Here is a 22,510-nt window from a genome sequence, read left to right as displayed (position 1 = left end):
CTCCGTGGGAGATAGATGAGACTTTGTGCACCCCTAAAGATTTACAGCCTCGAAAACTCTATACAGGGTTGCTAAGAGTCAGAACGGCACACCACCACCACATCCCTATATTGAGCATACTATGGCCTGTCAGAAGAACAAATTTGTCTTGGAAGAAGTTCTGCCAGGGTATTCTTTGGAATTGAGGATGGCAAGACTTCATCTCAACATACTTTAGACATGTTATCAGGAGGGACAAGGCATTGGAGGACATGCCTGGAAAAGCAGAGGGTCAGAGGAAAACAGAGGAAGATCCTCAGCAAGATGGACTGACACAATGATTGCCAACAACAGGCTCAAACTTAGAAATTGTGAGGCTGGCATGGCACCTGGCAGTGGAGTAGGGCTTCCTTCTATACTTATTCTGGTCCCTAGGAGTCAGAAGTGACCCCAGCGAATCTTACAACAACTGAATTCCCATTTGAGCAACACTAAGATTCTGAGCACCGTTTTTTTGGCTATCTTCTTCAGTCGGCCACACCAGATACCTAAAAACGCTTTAGCTGGAGAGTCACCATTCCTATTTCTGCTCTTCCTTAAAGACCTCAATAAAATAATGTAATAGGAAATCAGATCTATAAGAATTATTAGGTTGCTCGTGGATGCAAAGCACTGTAAAGCTACCGGGAGAAAAGTCACGATAGTACCACTAGTATTACTACAAGTTGTAGTTTTTAGTCAGGATGTGAGAATCAGTGGAAGTCTTATCTTGCTGAGGCGGTCCCATCTCCCCACCCCTTCCTCTCTAAAGAGTTCCTAGCTTCCTTAGGATGCAAAATGTCTCCAGGGCCCAGCCTCCCTCACCGTGGAACTAGACCCTTCCGGGTCTGACAGTTTGCCCAGTCCTGGCTTGTTCATGCCTTGTCTGCCCACGCCCTTGACTGTTCTCTAGAAGAAGCCGGCGGATTTTCCTTGAGGCTGCAGAGTGGGCGGTCCTAGAACAACACCTGCAGAACCAAACCTCAGGTGCTGGGGGCGCCTCCGCAAACATGGGCTCTTGTGCTATCCCCAGTAGGGGGTTTCCGATGCTGTCAATCTTTACAGGAGCAGAAAGCCTCCTCTTTTTCCCGTGGAGTGCGCAAGTGCATCGTGTAACCCACTAGGCCATGAGGGCTGCCTCCCCCCCCATGTAACTCACTAGGCCATCAGGGCTCCTACACACACACACACACACACACACACACAAACACACACACGTTACCCAGTAGGCCATCAGGGCTACTACACACCCACCGTGTAACCCACTAAGTCATCAGGGGTCCCTGTCTCACACACACATACACTTGCCGTTCTCACACGTGACTCCACACACCCGCAGTTCTCACACGTGATTCCATACACACACCCGCCGTACTCACACGTGATTCACCCACCCTTCCACCCCCCCCTCGCGCGCGCGCGCGCACACACACAAACACACATACCGTTCTCACACGTTCACACGTGATTGAGTCTCAGCCAAGGAAAGCCTAGTTGTTGGCCTCCTGAAGTTCCCGGGTCAGATCCCATCCAGTCCATCTGCTCAGATCAGACCTAGCCGCCCACCGTCCCCGCCCTGTCCAGCTCCTAGCAAAACCCGGAGCAGCTGCTACTTAGCGTCTCCAGGGAGGCGGCGCGGCGCGGCGGACTGGGCATGCGCTATACGCAGGGCCGGCTCCCGGCACTAGAAGGAAGCAAGCGCGGTGATCCTGGCGTCTGCGCTGGGGTATGCGGTACTGCCTAGCGTGGCTGCTCCACACTACCCTGCCCGGCACCTTCCGCTCGGTCCTCAGCGCCCACCTGTCGTCTCCGGAGCGCCTCTGTAGGTAAGCGGAACGCAACGCCCGGGCCTTAAGGGCCCACGGGTCACGGTGGTTTAGAGCCCGGGTTGCAAAGTGGTGATTCAGCATTTAAAGCCGCCGCCGCCCCTCTAGCCGCTTGTCCCGCCAGCCTGGGGCCCAGTTGGCCGCGCTGAAGCCGCTCTAGGACCTGGAAGGGTGGCTAGCCGGGCGGGAGCCTGGTCCTAGGAGGATGGCGCCCTTCGGGTCTGTAAGGGCGGACGGGAGCGGTGACCCGGGGTCACGGGGCGTGTGTCACAAATGTTTGTGTGGGGGGCGCGGGGCACGGCTGAGTCACCCCGGCCTGCTTCCAGGGACTGCACCGTACCACTCTCGGGAGTTGCGTGTGAGAGGCCGGGAACACTAGGCAGACTGCCCTTACTACAGTGTAAAAGGGACCCGATGGGTCCCTGGAGACTGCTCGCCTTTCTCTCAACCCTGCTTTTTCATAAGAGGATTGAGCTTGCAGTGGCATATGGAAATGTCCGCGTGGGCAACTGTGAAAGTTTGTCTGCCCCTCTCTAGTAGCCCAGAGAAACCTTGGGACCGTCCACAGCAGCTCCCTTGTTACACAGCGAAGATAACTGAGGCCCAGAGATTTTTGTGATGTCCTTACAATTGCAGAGATTGTGGCAAAATCAGGATTAAGATTAGGGTTGTTTGTCGTCTGTCCAGAGACGTGCTCTCACCGCTTCACCGCGCTCAGTGTCCTCTGTAAAATTTCAGTCTTGTAGTGAAGGCTGAGTAGTGAGGAAGAAAGATGAATGGGCAAATATGGACACTGTTGTCGGACCTTACATGCATGATTTGAACCTCTCTTGGATTTAATCAATAGTATCTGTGACCTACTAAATTCACGGAGCTGTGATAGACCCTCTGTGTAATGTCTGCCTTTCATCGAAATTTTGAGTTGGGTGGAGCAGATTGAGGTGCCGGCTAATAAGGCTGTGCTTGACCAGGTTCAGAAGATGGACCATACTGACTGTGTGCCTTAGGAGAGCAGCGCCCGGCAGAGAGAGGAGGGGGCCTGGTTTGGCCTTCGCAGGATAGGATGACACGTAGGGATGGACGTGATCCAACCTAAGTCGCTATGAGTCGGAACTGACTCCGTGGCACTTAACAAGTGTGCTAGTAGTTTGTAATACAGTCTAGCTGAAGCCTGAATGAGTTTCCCTGAGGGAAGGACGATTGATTAGGATAAGGACTCCTGGTGTGGCTGTAGGACCAGCAGTGGACTTCGAGCCACATGGTCAGCAGTTCAAACCCACCAGAAACCCTGTACATGGTCGCTATGAGTTACAAGCAACTCTGACGGCACTTAACAACAACAGAGTAGGGTAATGGGCCTTGAATTTTAAATTCCAACCTTTTCCGCTGACTGATAGGAAGTCATAAGAAAGTTTTGAGCCAGGGAGTGAACTGATGATGAAAGTGATAGTTTAGGAAATTAATTTATTGGCTTTGTTCAGGGCATTAAGAAAGTAGAGAGAGACATGAGATTGATAAATCTGTTAGGATTCAGTCTTAAACGCCTGAATCAGGATGATGTTGTGGTTGATAAGTGCCCTTGAGTCAGTTTGGACTTGTAGTGCTCCTGTATAGGGTTTCTGAGGAGCACCTGGTAGATTTGAACTGCCAACCCTGTGGAGCAGTCCAGTGTATCCTAAAGCGCCACACCAGGATGATGAACCAGAATGCTGCTGCTGTTGTTGTGTGCAGTCAAGTCAGTTCCGACTCACAGCGACCTTATATAGGGTTTTCAAGGAGTGGCTGTTGAGTTTGAACCACCAAACCTGTGGTTCAAACCTACCTTGTGGTCCAGTGCTTTATCCTGCAGCGTCACACCAGGACTCTGTGAACTAGGATGAGACTAAAAAGGACTAATGTAAATGAATAATCTGTATAACTTGTTTTCCCTCTTCCATTTTTTATTATTCTACAAAACCCACTGTTTGTTTTGTTAAGTGCCATTGAGTTAGTTCTGGCTTATAGCAACGCTGTATAGGGTTTTCAAAGAGCAGATGGTGGGTTTGAACTGCTGACCTTGTGGTTCACAGTCCAGTACTGATCCTACAGTGTCACACCAGGAGTCTGCAAAACCTATTACAACCAGTATAAAGATCCCAGAGCCTAGTGAGAAAAGTGGGAGTGGTAAGTGGAAGAAGGTACCTCCTACTGCCCATTTAGGGATGAGAACATTTTCCTTTGCCCTTAATTTTTTTGCTACTAGGCTCAGTTTTAGCTCCATATTGTCTCCAATATGGAATTTTGTGATTTTAAAGAAAACACCAAGTTTTAACAGGTTCTAGTTACAGTTCAATGTTTTTCTTATAGTTTTCTCCCACTGCATGTCATTTTCAGTGACAAGTCTAGAGCATAGATTGACCAACCAGAACTTCAAGATAATAAGATTGTTCTCAGCGAATGAAACTCAAAGAATGAGTTTCAAAACATGATGACATCAACTATATAGAAAATTCCACCCTAAAAATTGGTGGCTAGGGAGGGTGAGGAAAATAAAGGTCCAATCAAAGGGATCAGGGTGTAATTTTAGGAAGGAAAAGTAGTAACATCTATAGTTACCACGTGTTCAAATCTTAAGGAAGGTAATCGGTAGAAAGAATATGTTAACACAGATAACCGCACAGCTTTACTCTCCAGAGTTGGGGCTTATCCCATGTTTCTCTGATGCCAGAGCCCAAACCCTCAACTGTTATACAGTACTGCCTCTGCCTGTATTTGTGCATTTATTTCCTGGTCTAACCTCTTGAGAAAGAGATGGCTTTCAAACATTCAGTTCATTTATAAAGCAATGACATTGCTCTTTGTTCAGCCATGTTGGATAAGTTAGACTGTGTGGAGTTGCCTGGATTAATGGGAATTCTGAAAGTAATAGCCCAGTTCCTGGCAACCTCTGAGACATTTTACAGGCAATAGGCATTTTACAGGCAACTCTATTTTGCACTTAACTTCCCTATCCCAAAGGGAACACATTGGCTCCATATGATAGATAAGTACTGGACTGCTAACCACATGGTCCGAGGTTCAAGCCCACCAGCTACTTTGTAGGAGGAAGCTGAGGCTTTTTGTTCTGTGGAGATTTTTTAAAGCCTCAGAAACCCTATATAAACTCGCTATGAGACAGAACAAACTCTGTGGCGCTTAACAACAACAACAAATTCCAAAGGAGCCCTGGTAGCATATGGAGTTGATTGTACATTGGGCTGCTAACCTCAAGGTCAGGCGCTCAAATTCACCAGACACTTTGCAGAGAAAGAGGAGGCTTTCTGCTCCTGTAAAGATTTATAGGGAAACCCTATACGAGGTCGCCATGAGTCAGAACCGACTCCACGGCACACCACCACCCTGCTTACTATGGAGTCCTAGTGTGGTGGTGTAGGATAAGCACTGGACCGTAATGTCAGTTTGAACTTCAAAGTTGGCAGTTTAAACTCACTAGCCCTCCTTGGAAACCCTATACAGTGTCGCCATGAGTTGAAACCTACTTGATGGTACATAGCAGCAGCAGCTGCATTCTAAACGTTTAGAAATCGTGGTGTGTGAGATTGAACTATTGAGATCAGACTTTTCAATACTTTAAACTAGAATACAAATGCCTTGTGATAGTCTAAAAGGACAGGATACCCTTGAGTATCTGTAATTATTATTAGCCCAATCCACACATACTAAAACGTTTCATTCTATTTGTCTTATAAATTAGGGATGATATATTCATTAGAGACTAGCAGGGGGGAACGTCAGTGTATGTATTTGTTGTTGTTGTTGTTATGTGCCACGGAGTCAGTTCTGACTCATAGTGACCCTGTACAGGGTTTCTGAGGCTGTAAATCTTTACGGGAGCAGAAAGCCTCATCTTTCTCCTGCAGAACAGCTGGTAGTTTCAAACTGCTGACCCTGAGGATAGCAGCCCAATTTGTAACCTCTACGCTACCAGAGCTCCTTATGTATTCATAAGAGTTGGTTTTCTTTCTGTGTTTCAATTGGTATTTTAGATCTCCTGAACCTGTACCCAGAAAATCAGTCTTTCCTTTATCAGGTGACAAGGCTAAAGCGCTCTCTCTCCATAAGGGTAGATCCTTGGGTACTTTGGATTGTGCAGCCTCAGTTAGGGTCTTCATACCTAGTTTATCTTCAGTTTGCTTTCACTCTTCACTGTTCATTCAGCCGTTGTTTGACTACCCCTTCTGTAGTGAACACTTCCTGTGCCAGCATTGTGGGGATGAAAAGACACTCAGCCTATAAATCCTGCCCTTAAGGAGCTTTTTGTAGAATAGTGACTTAACGCCATTTCTTTACCTCTGACCTTTTACTAAACATTTCTACTTTGTGTTCTGTTGCTTCTTTCAATTTATTTGGAAACGCAACTCAGTATTTTTGTCACAAAACTCTGCATGCTTCTTTTCAAAGTGATAATCACCTGAGGGTAAGGTTTCACATTTTATTAGCACATAGTAGGTACTCAGTACATATTGCTTGAATAAATGAATGAATTAGTGATCTTCCTTCAAAACCAGTTTTCTCTGCTTTTTCCAGTTTTACGTATGCTGTTATTTATTCTTTTCTCACTTTAGCTTGAAAATTGGAATGATCTTTGAATCTTTCTCTTTCCCTCCCTGACTTTTATAAGTTACCAAGTCCTGTTGATTCTCCCATCCTTGAATTTCTTCGAGTAATCTTGAACCCTGTAACCATTGTAATTCATCTTTACTGACAGCTCACGTCTTCAGGTTTGCTGACCGATTTTTCTGGCTGCCTGTCTCCCTACCAGTTAATGCTAACCACTACTGTCTGATTAATCTTACTAATATTTCATTTTCACCATGCCATTGTCTTATTTAAACATCAGTGGTTTTGCACTACTTCAGGATCAAGCCTAAATGCCTCAACCTGGCATTTAAGCATCCTATAGGCTGACCTTGGAGTCCTGGTGTAGCACTGTAGGTTAATGTGCCAGACTACAAAGCCGTTTGAACTGCAAGGTCGGCAGTTCAAGCTCACCAGCTGCTCCTTGGAAACCCTATACAGGGTCGCTGTGGGTTAAAACTGACTCGATGGCACTTAACAACAACATAAATAACTGATGTGGTTGGCATTCCCCAGTGCCCAATCTTTGACCCTAGCTCCATTCATTTAGGATTCTCATCCAGTCACATTGCTTTAAATACTTGAAATGCTTTGTTCAGTCTATGGTAATCGCTAGGCACATATGTGTATTTAAATTTTAATTAAAATTAAATAAAACGAATAATAATTCAGTTCCTTAATTGTCCTACTCACATTTCAAGCCACCTATGACTTTGTTGTTGTGTGCCATCGGTTGGTTCCGACCCATAGCGATGGTTTCTAAGGAGACGCTGGAGAGCTTGAACATATGACTAGTGGCTACTATATTTAGCAGTACAGACGCAGGGCATTTTCATCACCACTGAGTTCTACCAGCCAGACCTGAACTATATTATGAGGACTTCCAAATGTATATCTCTAGCCAGAACCTGCCTTTTGAATTCTAGATTTAAATAATGCCATGGATTATTGTGTTGTTCCCTCCCAAAATATGTATCAACTTTTGTAGGCCATGATTCTCAGTATTAGGTAATTATCCTGTACTTTGTGATCTGATGAAACTATCTTATGTTGTAAATCTTAACCTCTGTGATGTTAATGGGAGTGGCACTGTAGAATAAGCACTTGACTACTAACCTCAAGGTCTACGGTCCAGACCCACCAGCTGCTCCTTGGAAACCCTGTACAGAGTTGCTGAGTTAGAACCAGTTTGACAGCACTTAACAATAACAATTAACGTTAATGAGGCAGGATTAGTGGCAGTTATGCTATTGAAGCAGGATGCAACCCACAGAATTAGGTTATATCTCTGAGATATGCAAGAGATTAAAGAAGTTAGCAGAGATCAGAGGAATCTGTTACCATCTAGAAAGAAGAGCCAGCTGCAAAGTGTGTCCTTTGGACTCAGGATCCCTGTGCTGGGAACTTCGTAGATCCAGGGAAAGACTGATGCCAAGACACATGGAAATCTCCAAGGAACAAGTTCACAAATGTTGAACGGTGACAAGCACCATCTTTCTGAGCATACACAGAGAAAAGCCTTTCCGAGAACTGGGATTTACTCTTCTAGCCTCCTACACTGTGAAGTAATATATTTAAGTCATCATTTGTAGTATTTCCATTATAGCAGCACTAGATACTAAGAAATATTTTCTCTTAGATGTCCAATAGACATCTTAAACATCTCATGTTCAATATTTATCTCCAGATAGTCTCTCCATAAAGCAACTTCTCCTACTGCCCCCACATCTCAGTTAATGATAGCTCTACTTTTTTTACTCATTTAGACTAACAACATAGAGATATCCTTGACTCTTCTTTTTCTCATTCCCTTTATTCAGTTGGCATATTCATCCAGATTCTGACCACTTTTCACAATTTCCTCCTTCTGCGTTTCTTCCTTCTACATGTTTCTTTCTACACATAGCTGTTCTTGTCATCACTAGCAGGGTGATCTATTTGAAATCCAAGTCATATATTTTTGCTAGAGAATCCTTAAAACCTTTCAGTTTATTTCAATTTTGCTCATATTTAAAGACCAAGTCATTACAATGGCCAAGAAGCCCTATGGACTCTAATCTTGTTTCCATAGTAATTCATTTTACCCCCCTCCATTGATGCTGGTGTTCTTGTTAGACACACTCTTGCCTCAGAGCATTTGTACTTTTTGCCCTCTGTTCAGAATGCTTATCCACCCAGCTCAGGGAGGGCTTCCTAAAGAATATAGGATTTGAGCAGATACCTTTGTGGTGGTAAAAAATAAATGTACAGAGAAGGGGAAGAGAGAATATTTTAGATAGAAGGAATGGTATTAGCAAAGAGCTAGGAAAAGTCACAGTGTTATCCCAGGTGTCTTAGTTATCTAGTGTTGCCATACAGAAATACCACAGATGGATGGCTTTAACAAATATAAATTGATTCTCTCAATTTAGGAGGCTAGAAGTCCAGATTCAGGGTGTCAACTATGAGAATGCTATGGGAAGGCTCTGGGAGAAGGTCCTGGTCTCTTTTGAGCATCTAAAGCTTGGGGTCCTTTGGAGATCGCCTCTGAGTCTAGGAGCTTCTCAGCACTGGGACCCCAGGTCCAAAGGATATGCTCTGCTCCAGGTTCTTCTTTCTCAGTGGTATTCAGGTCCCTCTGATCTCTGCTGGCTGGTTAAGCTCTTTTAAATACTCTAAGTGATTGACTCAAGATATAACCTAATCCTGTAGATTGCATCCTACCTCATTAACACAGCTGCCACTAACTGTGCCTTATTAACATCATGAGTGGTTTAAAATCAGGAAAGGTGTGTGCCAGGGTTGTAGCCTCTCACCATATTTATTCAGTCTGTATACTGAGCAGGTAATCTGAGAAGCTGGATTCCATGAAGAACTTGATATCAGGATTATGGGAAGGCTCACTAACAACCTTGCAATATGCAGATGACACAACATTGCTTGCTGAAACCAAAGACAATTTGAAAGACTTACTTATGAAGACTACAGTTTTCAGTGTGGGTTTCACCTCAATGTAAAGAAAACAAAAATCCTCACAACTGGACCAATAAATAACATCATGATAAATGGAGAAACAATTGATGTCAAAGACTTCACTTTGCTTGGATGCACAACCCTCATGAAAGCATCAGTCAAGGAATTAATTGACATATTGCTTTACGCAAATCTGTTGTAAAAGACCTTTTAAAAGTGTTCAACAGCAAAGATGTCAGTTTGAGGACTAAGATGCACCTGACCCAAGCCCCATGGTATTATTCAGTTGTCTTGTGTGCATGTGAAAGTTGGATAATGAGTAAGGAAGAATGTAGAAGCATCGATGCATTTGAATTATGGTGTTAGTGAAGAGTATTGAGAATACCATGGACTTCTAGAAGAACAAACACCAATCTGTTGGAAGAAGTATAGCCAGAATGTTCCTTAGATGCCAGGATGACGAGACTTCGTCTCTTGTACTTTGGACATACTATCAGAAGGGACTAACTAGTTCCTGGAGAAGGACTTCATGACTGGAAAAGTGGAGGGTCAACGAAAGGAGGAAGACCTCCAGCAAGATGATGGACTGACACAGTGGCAATAACAATGGACTTAACTGTAACAACAGATGTGAGGATGGTGCAGGACCCTGCAACATAAGGTTGCTGTGAGTGGGCACCTAACAACAACAACAACAACAACATTAACATCATAGAAGTTAGGATTTACAACAATAGGATAATTACTTTAGATCACAAAGTGGAGAATAATTGTATAATACTGAGAATTATGGTCCAGCCAAGTTGACACATATTTTTGGAGGATACAGTTTAATGCATAGCAGTGGGACAGTGGCCTCTAGTGGATTTCAGTTTGGGCTGCTAACCACAAGGTCAGCAGTTTGAATCCACCAGATGAGGCTTTCTGTTCCCATTAAGGTTACAGCCTTTGAAATCCCACAGGGTCGCAGAGTCAGAACCAACTCGATGGTACACCACTACCACCAGCATGGGCGAGATTTTGTCTCATACTAAGTAGAGAGCCTCATACTCTTTTTGAGTAAGAATGCAATATGAAAGCTTTATTTTTGTTAATGTGGCTGTTTTTTGGAAACACAGTTGGAATGCTAGAAGTAATAAAAATAACAAGGAAAGGAGAGTACTGCAGAAGACATGTGTTGAAGAAAGTTCAGCAAGCTTTAGAGATTGATTGGATATGGCAGAGGGAAGTGGAGGAATCAAAGAGGCCTAGGGTTTTGAACCTGAGTAACTTTGAGATCAGTGCTGAAATGATTAGGAAGGGCCAACAAGATAAGGAGGACTCTTGGGAGATTAAGCCGTATTCACTGACATGTCTTTCCTGTCCTGAGGGTGACTGGTTTCCCAAAGACTTTCCTAAAGACTACAGGTGGGTGGGGTGTGGCAGTGGGACACTGTGGCCCAATCTTGTAGGCATTTCAGAACTGGCTGTTAACCATCAGGGAGGTGGATGACTCAGAGTAGTGGATAAGACTGAGCAGGCCTTAAGCATTTAGGAAGGGAACCAAAACAATGGTCTAGGTTGTAGTTTGGTAGGTACAGGAGGAGTTAAGTTGAAAGATCTAAACTAGGTTGATGAGTTCTTAGTTACTACCTGAATTTTAAAACATTTATTTGCTTGAAGATAAGAACTGATCTAGTGCCTAGATCAAGACTGAACTGCGGGGGTGGTGGGGGGGTGGTGAGGGGGGCCACATAGATTCCCCTGAGTGCTCATGTTAACCATAAAATGTTTTGTTGTTGATGTTATTGTTACGTGATGCTGAGTTAATTCCTACTTGTAGCAACATTCTAGGACAGAGTAGTACTGCCCCATATGGTTTCCTAGGCTGTAATCCTTGTTTCCTAGGCTGTAATAGACTGTATGGATCATGGCAAATTATAGACAACATTGCTGAGAATGAGTATTCCAGAACATTTAAGTGTGCTTATGAGGAACCTGTACATAGACCAAGAAGCAGTCCTTCAAATAAGACAAGGGGACACTAAATGGTTTAAAATCAGGAAAGGTGTGTGCCAGAATTGTATTCTTTTACAATATTTAATCAGTGTGTAGGCTGGGGCAATAATCTGAGAAGCTGGGTGGCACCAGGATTGGAAGACAACTCATTAACAACCTGAGTTATGAAGATGATACAACCTTGCTTGATGAAAGTGAAGGGTATTTAAAATACTTACTGATGGAAATCAAAGACCACAGCCTTCAGAATGGGTTGCATCTCAATGTAAAGAAAACAATGTAAAGAAAAACTTCATTTTGCTGGAACCCACTATCAACACTCATGGAAAGAGCAATCAAGAAATCAGCGACATATTGCAGTAAAGTAAATCTCTTGCACAAGACCTCTTTCAAGTGTTCAGGAGTAAAGGTGCCAGTTTGAGGACTAAAGTGCACCTGACCCCATTTTTGTTACAAAACTTTTACCTTTACAATTAATGTGACAGTTGCAGTTAGTCATGATAACATTTAGTCACTATTGAATCATAAGAATCTTATCCCCATCTCTTTTTACCAGACCCATCTAGACAAGGTGAAAACTATTCAGTGGGGTCTCTATCCGCGCCCCCCCCCCCAACACACTCTTAAGTTAAACTCCCTCTTGAAACCTTGTAAGCCAGTCACTTTGTGTCATTACCACCCCTCATTTTAGGTAGCCAATGTCTAAGTTGCCTGTCCCTATCTACCCTGCATACAGAGGTGACAGCATTGATACTTGAGGTGAAGATTCCTTCCCTTTCTGTTGGTATTTAGAGCTAATACCTCCATGAGTATCATGTTCATGAGTATCAGGTCAAGTTCATCAAATTGTAGCAATTTACCCTCATTTCCTTTATCAAAAATTGTTTTTTTTTTCTCTTCCTCTAGTTGAGTTCTGATTATCAAGCCATCGAGGCTAGGTCAGATGGGTACTGTCTGCAAGTTTGGGTGTTCTTGTGCATCTCCTCTCCCTTCACATCAGCTGGATGCTTCACTCTCCGCTCTAGCCTTCTGTGGCTCTGTCCTTGTCCATGGGTTCAGGAGCCCGCAGGTCTCACCACACTTTGAACCAACCAGCCCTTCCTCTTCTCTCTCTCATCTCTAGGTCAGCGGGAGTCTATGGTACATGGTTGGACTCAGCCCATTTCTTCATTGCTGCCTTTCGCCCTCTTCCATTGACCAGTAGACCAATGTGGTCACCAGCAAGCTTATATGCCTGCTCATGTGTTTCCTTTGAGTTTCAGTCTTTAGAAGGGGATTTGTCCTGAAGGGACTTGATTGCTTACCTTGATGGCTTCCTGGCGAATAACTTGCTTATTCTTGTAGTAGCTAATCATACTGCCATTTTTTTTTTTTTTTTTCCTGATGATCTTTCTTTGAAGATGTATCCTCTGTCACTCTAGCTGTTTCAGGCTAGTCAGCTTGTCCTTTCTAGTGGGAATGTCCCACCTCAGAAGGTTCTGGATGGGGCCCATTTATATCTTATATGTCACAAATGAACAAAGTAAACATATTTGATGCACACATACAAAACAAAACAAAATATATTCATTTAAATGTCCAAAGAGCACATTCTGCAAGCCAGCTTCCTGCTTGTAGGCACAGAGCTTTACTTAGTCCATGGGCCTAGAACCTGCAACTGCTCTGTCTTTCCATGGTACCGCCTCTGCTGTTGTCTCTGCTGCTGCTACTTTTCCAGGCAGGGATCTCATGCTCCATTCATGCTTTTCCTTCTTGATGGTCCTAGGATCGTCTGTTCTTGAACTACTCTTCCCTTTCAGTTACACATCTTCTGCTATTACAGTTTTGACCATCACAATTCTAACAGTTAAATCATGAAATCCTATCAGCATCATCCCTCACCCCCTTTCACCAGAGCCATCTGGAAAAGAGGACAACTAGTCAGTGGGGGACTTTTCCCTTGTTTTCTTCATTCTAAAACTAAGCACACCTATGAAAGCTAGTAAGTTAGTTACTTCATGCCTTTATACCCACCCATCCCATTTTTAAGGAGCTTATGTTAGGTTATGATTCAGGCTGATAACCTCAAGGTCAGCAGTTCAAAACTACCAGCCATTCCCTGGGAGAAAGGTGAGGCTTTTTGCTCCCATAAAGATTTACAGCCTCAAAAATCCTATACAGGGTTGCAATGAATCAGAGCTGACTACAAGGCACACAACCACCCCCACCCCCATTTTTGATAGCCAATGTCTTAATAACCGTCGTGCTGTGGGTTAATGTGCCTTACGGTAAAGCCATTTGAACTGCAAGGTTGGCAGTTCAAGCTCAACAGCCGCCCCTCGGAAGCCCTATACAGCGTCGCTATGGGTCAGAACCGACTCAATGGCACTTAACAGTAACAACAACAGGGTTAATGTGCTGGACTGCCAAGTTTGAACTGCAAAGTTGGCTGTTCAAGCTCACCAGCTGTAGGCTCGCACTTAACAATCAACCCAGTCCACTGAGGACATAAGCATTTGCCTTGATCTGAAGAATCTGCCATTCCACTTGGAATTTTCAGCAACTGTATCCACAAGCAAAAGTCCAGTTCATCACATTGTAGCAATTGACACTTGCTCACAGTTTCGAACATCTTTTTCTTCATGTGGTTAGGCTCTCGTCACAGCTCAGCCTTAGCCTTCCAAATTAGGTCAAATGGGTACCAGCTGCAAGTTTGGGAGTTCACACACATCTCCCTGCCCTTTAGATTAGCTGGTCATTTTATTCTCAGCCCTAGCTCCCAGGGGCTAGGTCAGTGCCTATAGTCTAAGGAGTTCACACAACTCCCTAAACTTCAGATCAGTCAGCTCTTGCTCTTCTCTCTCTTGTCTCAAGGTCAGTGGGTGCCAAAGAACATACACAACCTCAGCCCCCTGTCTTCATTGCTGCATTTCCCCAACTTCCACTCACAGATGGACCCCGGTGGTCACTATCAAGCGTATTGGCTGCTGCTTTCCAGTTTCCTGTACCCTAGAAGGGAGTTTTCTCTGATGGATGCAGACTGCTTTTGCTTGATGCCTCCAAAGCAAACAGCTTGCTTGAAACTCAAATGGCTAAACATTTTTTTTCCCTCTGCAGGTCTCATGAATTTCCTAGCAGTTGTGGGTTGTTGTGCATGTATTTTCAAATGCAAATGGACCAGCTCTGAAGGCTCTAGGGTGGCACTCAGAAGTCTACCTAAAGCTCCATAGTCTATAAAGGTTTAAAGCAAAAAGCTTATTTCTTTCTGGGCAAATTCTAATTCCTCTTTTAGTAAATCCAGTCAAATATATGTTGTTGTTGTTATGTGCCGTGGAGTCGGTTCCGACTCATAGCGACCCTGTACAGGGTTTCCAAGGCTATAAATCTTTACGGGAGCAGAACACCTCATCTTTCTCCCGTGGAGCAGCTGGTAATTTCGAACTGCTGACCTTGCGGTTCATAGCCCGATTCGTAGCCACTACGCTAGTGAAGGCGAACTTATAAACTCTCTGTAGTCATAATTCTCAATGTTCATTTTCATCACTCATGTAAATCTGTTTTACAATAGTAGGCAGGAGAAACTAACACCCTTAAGACAGTTAAACACATAAAACTTTTAAAAACACTTAAGTTCAATCTTTTCTTCTCACTTGGACTAACCCCTTTCATACATGTGTATGGCCTTGGGGCTCTGGCAAGGTGGATTCCAGTAGGCCTTCGCCCCCTGTTGGCCATCTAGTTCAACCAGCATGACACATTTGCTTTAGGCAACTCCAGAAGCTGCTGCTCTTTCCTCTGATTAGGCATTTTATCCCTTGCATTCCTTTCAGCTAGAATAGGTAGCAAAATCCAAACTGACCATCTAAAAATCAAAAGTTTCACTTGCCATGACCCTTGGTTCTTTCTCTTACAAAACTTCATGCTTGCTTGAGTCTGAAGCTGTTGCAAAAAGTCCTGCTGTGACACCAACTACAGAAACCATGTGGGGACCATGTCTGACCTCTTCTGACTTCACAAGGGGGAGAGAGAATCAAACTCACAATCAGCCCAAGGCTGATTCCTGTAAAGCGGAGGTCAGACATCCACAGTCCCTTTAAAATTAATTAGACTTGACTACCAATTTAGGAAACTCATTCTTGTGGTTTTGTTTTTCTGGAACCCCACTCCTGGACCACATGTGTTAGGCTGGGTTTTCTAGAGAAGAAACAGCAGTGAAACATATATGTAACGAGAAGTTTATTATCAGGGAAATGACTTATAATTGTACTCCCAGGTCTCCAGTGGAAGAGAGAGAGCCATTATATTGGGAACAGGCTAAATCCCCCAGGAAGCATCCCTTCATTTGATGGGTTGTTCGTAGCTACTCATCATTGATTTAACTATGCCTGTATTAGGGTTCATCACCGTAGAAATAAACACATCTTAACTGCTAAACCATGGGAATTTGGTTTAGTCAAGTTAACACAGAACCGTAAGTATCATATCATGGTATTTATTGTTGCAGGCACTGGGTCAGTCCATTTCATTGAGAGTCTTAGTTTTTACTGATTGTTTACTTTGTATGATGTTCTTCTCCAGGAACTGACCTCTCCTGATAGCCCAAATTAGTGAGACAGAGTCTTACCATCTTCTCTTCTAAGGAGTACTTCTTCCAAAACAAATTTATTTGTTCTTCTATCAGTATTCTTTGCGAAAACCATAAATCTAAAGCATCATTTCTTCTTTGGTTTTCCTTGTTTATTGTCCAGTTTTTGAGTATATATGAAAAAAACATGGCTTTGGTTAGGTGCACCTTAGCCCTCAAAGTGACATCTTTGATCAATCGTTTAAGGAAATCTTCTGTGGCGTATTTACCCAGTGTAATGTGTCATTTGATTTCTTGACTGCTGCTTCCTTAGGCATGTATTTTAGATCAAGTAAGGTGAAATTCTTAAAAATTTTAATATTTTCTTAGTTTATCATGATGTTGTTTATTGGTCCAGTTGTAAAGATTTTTGTGTAATACATACTGAAGTCTGTAGTTTTGAACTTCATCAGTAAATGCTTCAAACCCTCTTCATTTCAGGAAATTAGGTGTGTCATCTGCATTATAATGAACTTTCCTCCAATCCTAATGTTGAGTTTTCTTTATATTGTCCAGCTTCTTAGTTTATTTTCGTAGCATACAGATTGAAATAGGTATGGGGCAAGAATACAACTGTGACATACAGCGTTCCTGATTTTAAACCATGCAGTATCTCCTTTTACAAACGTACATTAAGCACATGGAAAGACACTCAACTTTGTTAGTGTGTAGGGAATGCAAATCAACACAGCGATGAGAAGTGCTCTTCTTTCCCACTTGTTATTAACTGCCATTTAGTTAGCTCCTGACTCGTGGTGACACCATGGACAACAGGACCTGCCCATTGTGCTCTAGAGTTTTTTATTGGCTAATATTTTTGGAAATTGATGATCAGGCGTATAAACGGGGCAGGAGGTAATCCTGATTGCACAACAATCTGTAGTTTCAGAGCAATTTATATGGCTATTTTGTTTCATATTTACTATGACTAAAATCATTCAGTGTGACTAAAAGCTGAAAAGACAGAAAAATTCCTCCTATCACTTTATGTAGCATGAGTCACAAATTTAAATGCTTAGAAAGCCAAAAGCGTAATATAAGTGAGCAAAGAAGATTGAGGTGGACTAAGAGGAGAGGGAACACATGTCCCAGCTGAAAGGGGAGGAAACTAGTACTCAGCCACAGTCATTCATTGCTAGGCTAGCTACTGAGCCTCATCTTACTACGTCTTCTGAGTTTTCAGAAGAGATTCAACTCTCAGGATTTTAAGTGCTGATTCACATTAAAGAAAAATAACTACTACAAATAATACCTGTGTGTCACATCCCCATCCCAGTGGCCCATATCCACTTGCTTTATATTTTATAGTCAGCTTTCTAAAATAAGAACAACACAGAGTGAGGAGGTAGGGACCCTTAGCACAAGGAAAGTAAAGGAATGTGTGCTAGTAGAAGCTAATGTTTAGAAATATAAGCTTCTTAGTATTAAGAAAGACCTTTGAAACTACTTAGTGTTGTTAAGTGCCATCGAGTTGGTTTTGACCCATAGCAACCCTGTATAGAAGTGGCTGGTTAGCTTGAACCACCGACCTTGCAGTTCAAATGGCTTTGCAGTCTGGCACATTAACCCACAGTGCCACACCAGGACTCCACTACTTAGTATGTTGTCAAGTGCCATCGAGTCAATTCTGACCCATAGCGACCCTGTATAGGGTTTCCAAGGAGAAGCTGGTGAGCTTGAACCACCGACCTTGCAGTTCAAACGGCTTTGAAGTCTGGCACATTAACCCACAGCGCCACACCAGGACTCACCTTGACTACTTAGTATTAGTCGTCATTATTAAAAAAGAGGCCCAGAAAAAAAAAGGAAAAAGAGGCCCAGGCAGAGTAACCTGCTGAAGATGACAAAGATGCTAGATAGGGCGATAACTCAGGTCTTCAGACTACTTTATCACACTGGCTGCTGGTGGAATCGAGAGTAAGATATTAGTAGTGCCACTAGGTAGGATCCAGAGTATTCTGGAATGCAAACACAAAACCAGGAGTCAGGGTCACTGGTGTCTTCCTGGAGCTGACTCTGAATTCAATTAAGTGGTGCCTGTTATTCCCATCTTCTTCAGATGCTGACGAAAGCTTTGTATATGGTGACCTCTATTGGTCATCAGCTCAGCTGACAGAAACCATAGAGGAACCCAAGGGAAGAAAGGAAGGAAGGAAGGCTGAGATCCAGTCATGCAGGAACTCCAGTAATCCAAGAAACAAGTGCTGACTAATGTCTGTTTTCAACAGAACGAAACCCTGCCTGGTCTTGTGCCATCCTCGTAATTATTGTTTTGCTTGAGCCCATTGCTGTAGCCACCGGTTAAACTAATATTTAGAGCACAGAAATGGCAAATTGTGAACAAATGTTGTCCATTGGAAACAGGCCATTGGAAAAAATGTCCTTTGGCAAAGTCATCCAATACTCATTGAATTCTTTCCATATGTCACGGATACCATTATAGAAGACCTTTGTGCCTTCAGAACTTTTGCCCTCACACATATGTAACTCCACACATCCTAAAATAAGCTATTGTGCCTAGCTTGGCAAAGGATCATCATGTTAACTGAATTGGACCCACATCCTATACTTTGGCTGCTATAATTGTCTTGTCAGTGCCAGCTTGTATCAATAAACAATAGACTGGCTGCTTGTGTGACAGCATGGAGAAACTTTTCAAAACAGATTCAAAACCGAAAAAACAAACCCATTGCCATTGAGGTGATTAACTCATAGTGACCCTGCGTAAGGTTTCTGAGGAACAGTTGGTAGGTTTGAACTGTGCCAACCTTGTGGTTCACAATCCAGTACTGATCCTGCAGTGCCATGCTAGGAGTCCAGCGACCCTGTGAGGACAGAGTAAAATTGTTCCCTAGGGTTTGCAAGGTCAGTGGTTTAAGCTCATTAGCTGCTCCTCGGAAACTCTATACAGGGTCGCTATGGGTCGGAATCGACTCGACGGCACTTAACAACAACAACATCCCCCAGAGGGGTCCTGGTGTGGTGTGATAGGATAAGCACTAGACTAGTAACCATGCTAACTGTTAGGTTGGCAGTTTAAACCCACCAATTACTCTTGGAATCCCTATACAGGGTCACTATGAGTAGGAACTGACTTGATAGCACACATGTCACTACCCTGTAGGGTGTGCTGTAGGATAAGCACTGGACTGCTAACCGCAAGGTTGATGGTTCAAACCCACCAGTCACTCCTCAGAAACCCTATACAGGGTCTGTATCAGTTAGAACTGACTTTAACTGTATTTAACAACAGCAATCCAATCATTTCGTGCGTACACAGACTATGGCTAGAAGGGCCATATTAAGTAATTCATAGCTCTGTACTCTTATCTAAGAAATTAATGTCGTTTCTTAGCTAAGAGGACATCCAAGATCACACAGATTTATTCTCATGTTTTCTTCTGAGAGTTATATTGTTTTAGCTCTTATATTTAGGTTAAATCCATTTTTAGTTCATTTTATATGTAGTATAAGGTAAGGGTCTAGCTTCATTCTTCTGCATGTAGACGTTTAGTTCTCTCAGCGCTTTTTGTTGAAAAGATTTTTTGTTTTCCTCATTAAATTGTTTGAAAATCAGTTAATCTAAAAGTAAGGACTTATCTTAGAACTCTTAATCTGTTCCATGAATCTGAATGTCTATCCTTAGGCCACAGTTCCATACTTTTGCTTTAGCCTTGTGGTTAAGTTTTGAAATAAGGAGGAGCCTTCCAACTTTGTTCTACTTTACAAGATAGTTTTGACTAGTCTGGGTTACTTGAATTTCCATGCAGATTTTTGGGTCAGTTTGTCAGTTTTTATAAAGAAGCCAGATGGAATTTTGATCAACATGGAGAGTATTGCCATCTTAAAAATATTGTCTTCCAGTTATGAGCATGGAAAAATTTCCATGTATTTAGATTTTTTTTTTCTGTCTTCAGTTTCTTATAATAATGCTTTAACTTTTTTAGAGTATAAATTTTATACTTGTTTTATTAAATTCTTACACATTTTATTCTTTTTGAAGTTATTATAAATGGAATTTTTCTTAAATCACATTTTAGGTTTGTTTGTTGCTACTGCATAGAGAGTCCTGGTGTGGCACTGTGGGTTAATGCACCAGACTGTGAAGCCTTTTGAACTGTAAGATTGGTGGTTCAAGCTTCCCAGCTGCTTCTCAGAAACCCTATACAGGGTTGCAGTAGGTCAGAATCAACTCGATGGCACTTAACAACAACATAGAAATATAATTGATATTAAATACTTGTACTTGTTCATTAGTTGTCATAGTTTTTTAGTAGATTCCTTAGGAGTTTTTACAAGATCATCATCTGCAAAGAGATATTTTTCTTTTTTCCTTTTCAATTTGGATGCCTTTTATTTTTTTGGCTAATTAGCCTGGCTAGAATCCCCAATAAAATATTGAATTTGTTTTTTCCTTTTCAATTTGGATGCCTTTTATTTTTTTGGCTAATTAGCCTGGCTAGAATCCCCAATAAAATATTGAATAGAAGTGGCAAAAGTGGATATCCTTGCCTTTTTCCTGATCTTAGGGGAGAAAGGGAGTGTAGTGGTTCAGTAGGATAAGCACTGGACTGTTAACCAGAGGATGGTGGTTTGAGCACATCAGCCTTTCTGTGAGAGAAAGATGGAGCTTCTGCAAAGGTTTACAGTCTTGGAATCCCCATACAAGGTCTCTGTAAGTCAGAACTGACTTGACAACACTTAACAGCAACAACAACAGGGGGAAACATGCTTTCACCTTTTAAGTATAATGCTAACTGCTTTTTGTTTCCAGATACTGTTTTTCTCCTGAAAGTATCCTGGTAAAACCAGTCTCATCCAACAATTTCTACACATGATGTTCATTGACATTGGCTACATTCTTCAGTTTGAATCAATATTTGTGTTATTTTCCTTATAGTTATTTTACAATTAAGTTTCATCCCCTCCTTTCCAAACTTTTCATCTATGCTTTAAGTAGCTCTTGTCCATTTGGTTTTATAAAGATAATCTTTCCTATAAAGGGTTGCTGTGAGTCAGTACTGACTCGACAGCGTTTAACAGCAACAAGTAATTTTAAAAAATTAAAAGCATGTGATTCTTCAGGGCATGAAACTGGGAATCAACTCCCTGGGGCTGTTTCTAGAAAGAGAAGGGAGGAGGGAATTAGGTGTTAATTTATCTTGTACTTTGTGTAAATTCCATGTTAGCTTGCAACTTTATTACATATCATTTTGTTTTTAGATAACAAGTTACATTGAAATGTTTTCAATCCGTTGACTCGCAAAAACATAGCACCAGGCAGAAAACGAAAACTGTGTGCTCCCTTGCTAGCAATAATCTGCGAATACTCATAGTTCTTTTTTTTCCACCTCAATTCAGTGTTGGATGTCACTTTATTAAAAAGAATATGACGTGGAAAAAAACCAAACATGTGATTCTTAAGGGTGAAATTCTTTACGTTTTGACCCAACTTGCTATTTAGTTTCTAAAAGATGTTTTTGTTGTTGTTGTTGTTAAGTACCATCGAGTTGGTTCCAACCCATTGTGACTCTGTATAGGGTTTCCGAGGAGTGATTGGTGAGCTTGAACTGCTGATAGTTCAGTTTATACCGACTTGGCAGTCAAGTGCGTTAATCCACAGCACCACCCCAGGACTCCTAAAAGGTGTTTTTAGAGGATAGTTTTTAAGAGTATCTCCCGGCAGTAGTCTTGTAATTTTAGTCTCAGTGGGTCCTTAAGTCTGAATTGTTAGAGAATTTGAAGTTCTTTCCCACATGTTCTCCCCTTTAATGATCCATCTATTGTGACCCTGATCCTCTCATTCTGAAGAGATAACTGGGTACCATCTAGTTCTTTTGGCCTCCAGGAGATGGTTAGTCCTCTGTTCCCGTTCCTTTTTTCATTCTTAGATTTCCTTCATTCTCTCTTTCTCTAGATGAATAGAGACCAAGTTGTATCTTAAGTGGGCACTCATGACCTTTTAAGGCCCCAGATGCTACTACCCAGACAAGGATATAGAACACACTTTATTAGGTTTTTCATAGATTATCAGGTTGAGGAAGTTTCCTTCTATTCCTAGTTGTTGAGTGTTTTTATCATACATGGATGTGGAGATTTTTTTTTAAATCTCATATTCACTGAAATGTTGCAAATACAGTACAAATATTTTTCCTAAACTATTCAACAATAAGTTTCCAGTTCGATGCCATTATCCTCTAATTCTTAGTATGTAATATCCTATGGTGGGTGGTGGTTATGTGCTGTAAAGTCAGTTCCGACTCATAGTGACCCTGCATAGACCCTCCATAGGAAGCCCTAGCTTTCTCCCATGGAATGACTGGTATTTGTGAACTGCTGACCTTGAGATTAGCAGCCCAACTCATAACCCTGTGCTACCAGAGCTCCTTTTAATATCCTATGATGTTGGTGGTTATTTGCCATCAAGTTGGCTGCGACTCTTAGTGACCCTGTTATAGGATTTCTGAGGCTATAAATCTTTACAGGAGCAGAAAGC

The 22,510-nt window shown here is 42.4% G+C and overlaps 1 protein-coding gene across 1 annotated transcript in view; it reads left to right on the top strand.

Annotated features, from left to right (window-relative positions):
• The first annotated feature begins 1,689 nt into the window (after positions 1-1,689).
• IDE (insulin-degrading enzyme) overlaps positions 1,690-22,510 on the top strand; it is a 152,585-nt gene continuing 131,764 nt past the window's right edge. Inside the window, exon 1 of the mRNA XM_006831141.1 lies at positions 1,690-1,844. Within this exon, the coding sequence (XP_006831204.1) occupies positions 1,747-1,844 (98 nt within the window). The 5' untranslated portion in view covers positions 1,690-1,746. The remainder of the gene's footprint in view (positions 1,845-22,510) is intronic.

The sequence above is a fragment of the Chrysochloris asiatica genome, unplaced genomic scaffold (assembly GCF_000296735.1).
Source record: "Chrysochloris asiatica unplaced genomic scaffold, ChrAsi1.0 scaffold00003, whole genome shotgun sequence".
NCBI classification, from domain to species: domain Eukaryota; kingdom Metazoa; phylum Chordata; class Mammalia; order Afrosoricida; family Chrysochloridae; genus Chrysochloris; species Chrysochloris asiatica.
Note: the sequence above shows the minus strand (reverse complement) of the source record. Positions and strands in the feature narration are given on the sequence as shown.